This window comes from Monoraphidium neglectum, assembly GCF_000611645.1.
Source record: "Monoraphidium neglectum strain SAG 48.87 unplaced genomic scaffold scaffold05231, whole genome shotgun sequence".
In the NCBI taxonomy this organism is placed as follows: domain Eukaryota; kingdom Viridiplantae; phylum Chlorophyta; class Chlorophyceae; order Sphaeropleales; family Selenastraceae; genus Monoraphidium; species Monoraphidium neglectum.
This window is the reverse complement of record NW_014008399.1, coordinates 3,635-4,139: the sequence shown is the minus strand read 5'-3', so window position 1 is coordinate 4,139 and position 505 is coordinate 3,635. Positions and strand designations below refer to the sequence as shown.

General features: G+C 73.9%; 1 protein-coding gene across 1 annotated transcript in view; it reads left to right on the top strand.

Moving 5' to 3' along the window:
- Positions 1 to 39: 39 nt before the first annotated feature.
- Positions 40 to 505, top strand: part of MNEG_15330 (hypothetical protein) — a gene marked incomplete at both ends in the record, with an annotated part of 3,879 nt that continues 3,413 nt past the window's right edge. The window contains one exon of the mRNA XM_014036199.1: positions 40 to 174. Within this exon, the coding sequence (XP_013891653.1) occupies positions 40 to 174 (135 nt within the window). The remainder of the gene's footprint in view (positions 175 to 505) is intronic.

The window sequence follows — 505 nt, the reverse complement described above, 5'->3', positions numbered from 1 at the left end:
CTGCTGGCGCAGCTGCTGGAGAAGATCAAGGCGCACGACATGGCGGAGTACAGCCCGCGCGGCCTAGCCAACATCATCTGGGCGCTGGCCAAGCTGCAGCACTACCCGGACCCGCAGCTGCGCGCGCTGCTGCTCGATACCTTTGTGGAGCGCCTGCCGGTGGCCGTGCCGCAGGTGCTGCTGGGCGGGCGGCCGTGCTGGGGCGGCGGGGTTAAGGATTTTGCGTGGCTGGCGGTGCAGGAGGGCTCTGCCGGCGAGCTGCTTCTGAGCTCAACGCTCCCGCCGCGGTCCCGCGGCCGCCTCTGTCCCATTTTTCCGCCACGCGCAGGACGTGTCAAACGTGCTGTGGGGCGTAGCCAAACTCACCAAGGAGCGCAGCAGCGGCCTCGCGCCGCCGCCACCGGCCGCCGCTGCCGCGGCGCCCGGCCAAACGCCGCGAGGCGCCCGGCCCGCGTGCCCCGCGGCCGGCGCGCCCGTGGAGGGCGAGGGTTCGGCGGGCGGGGGC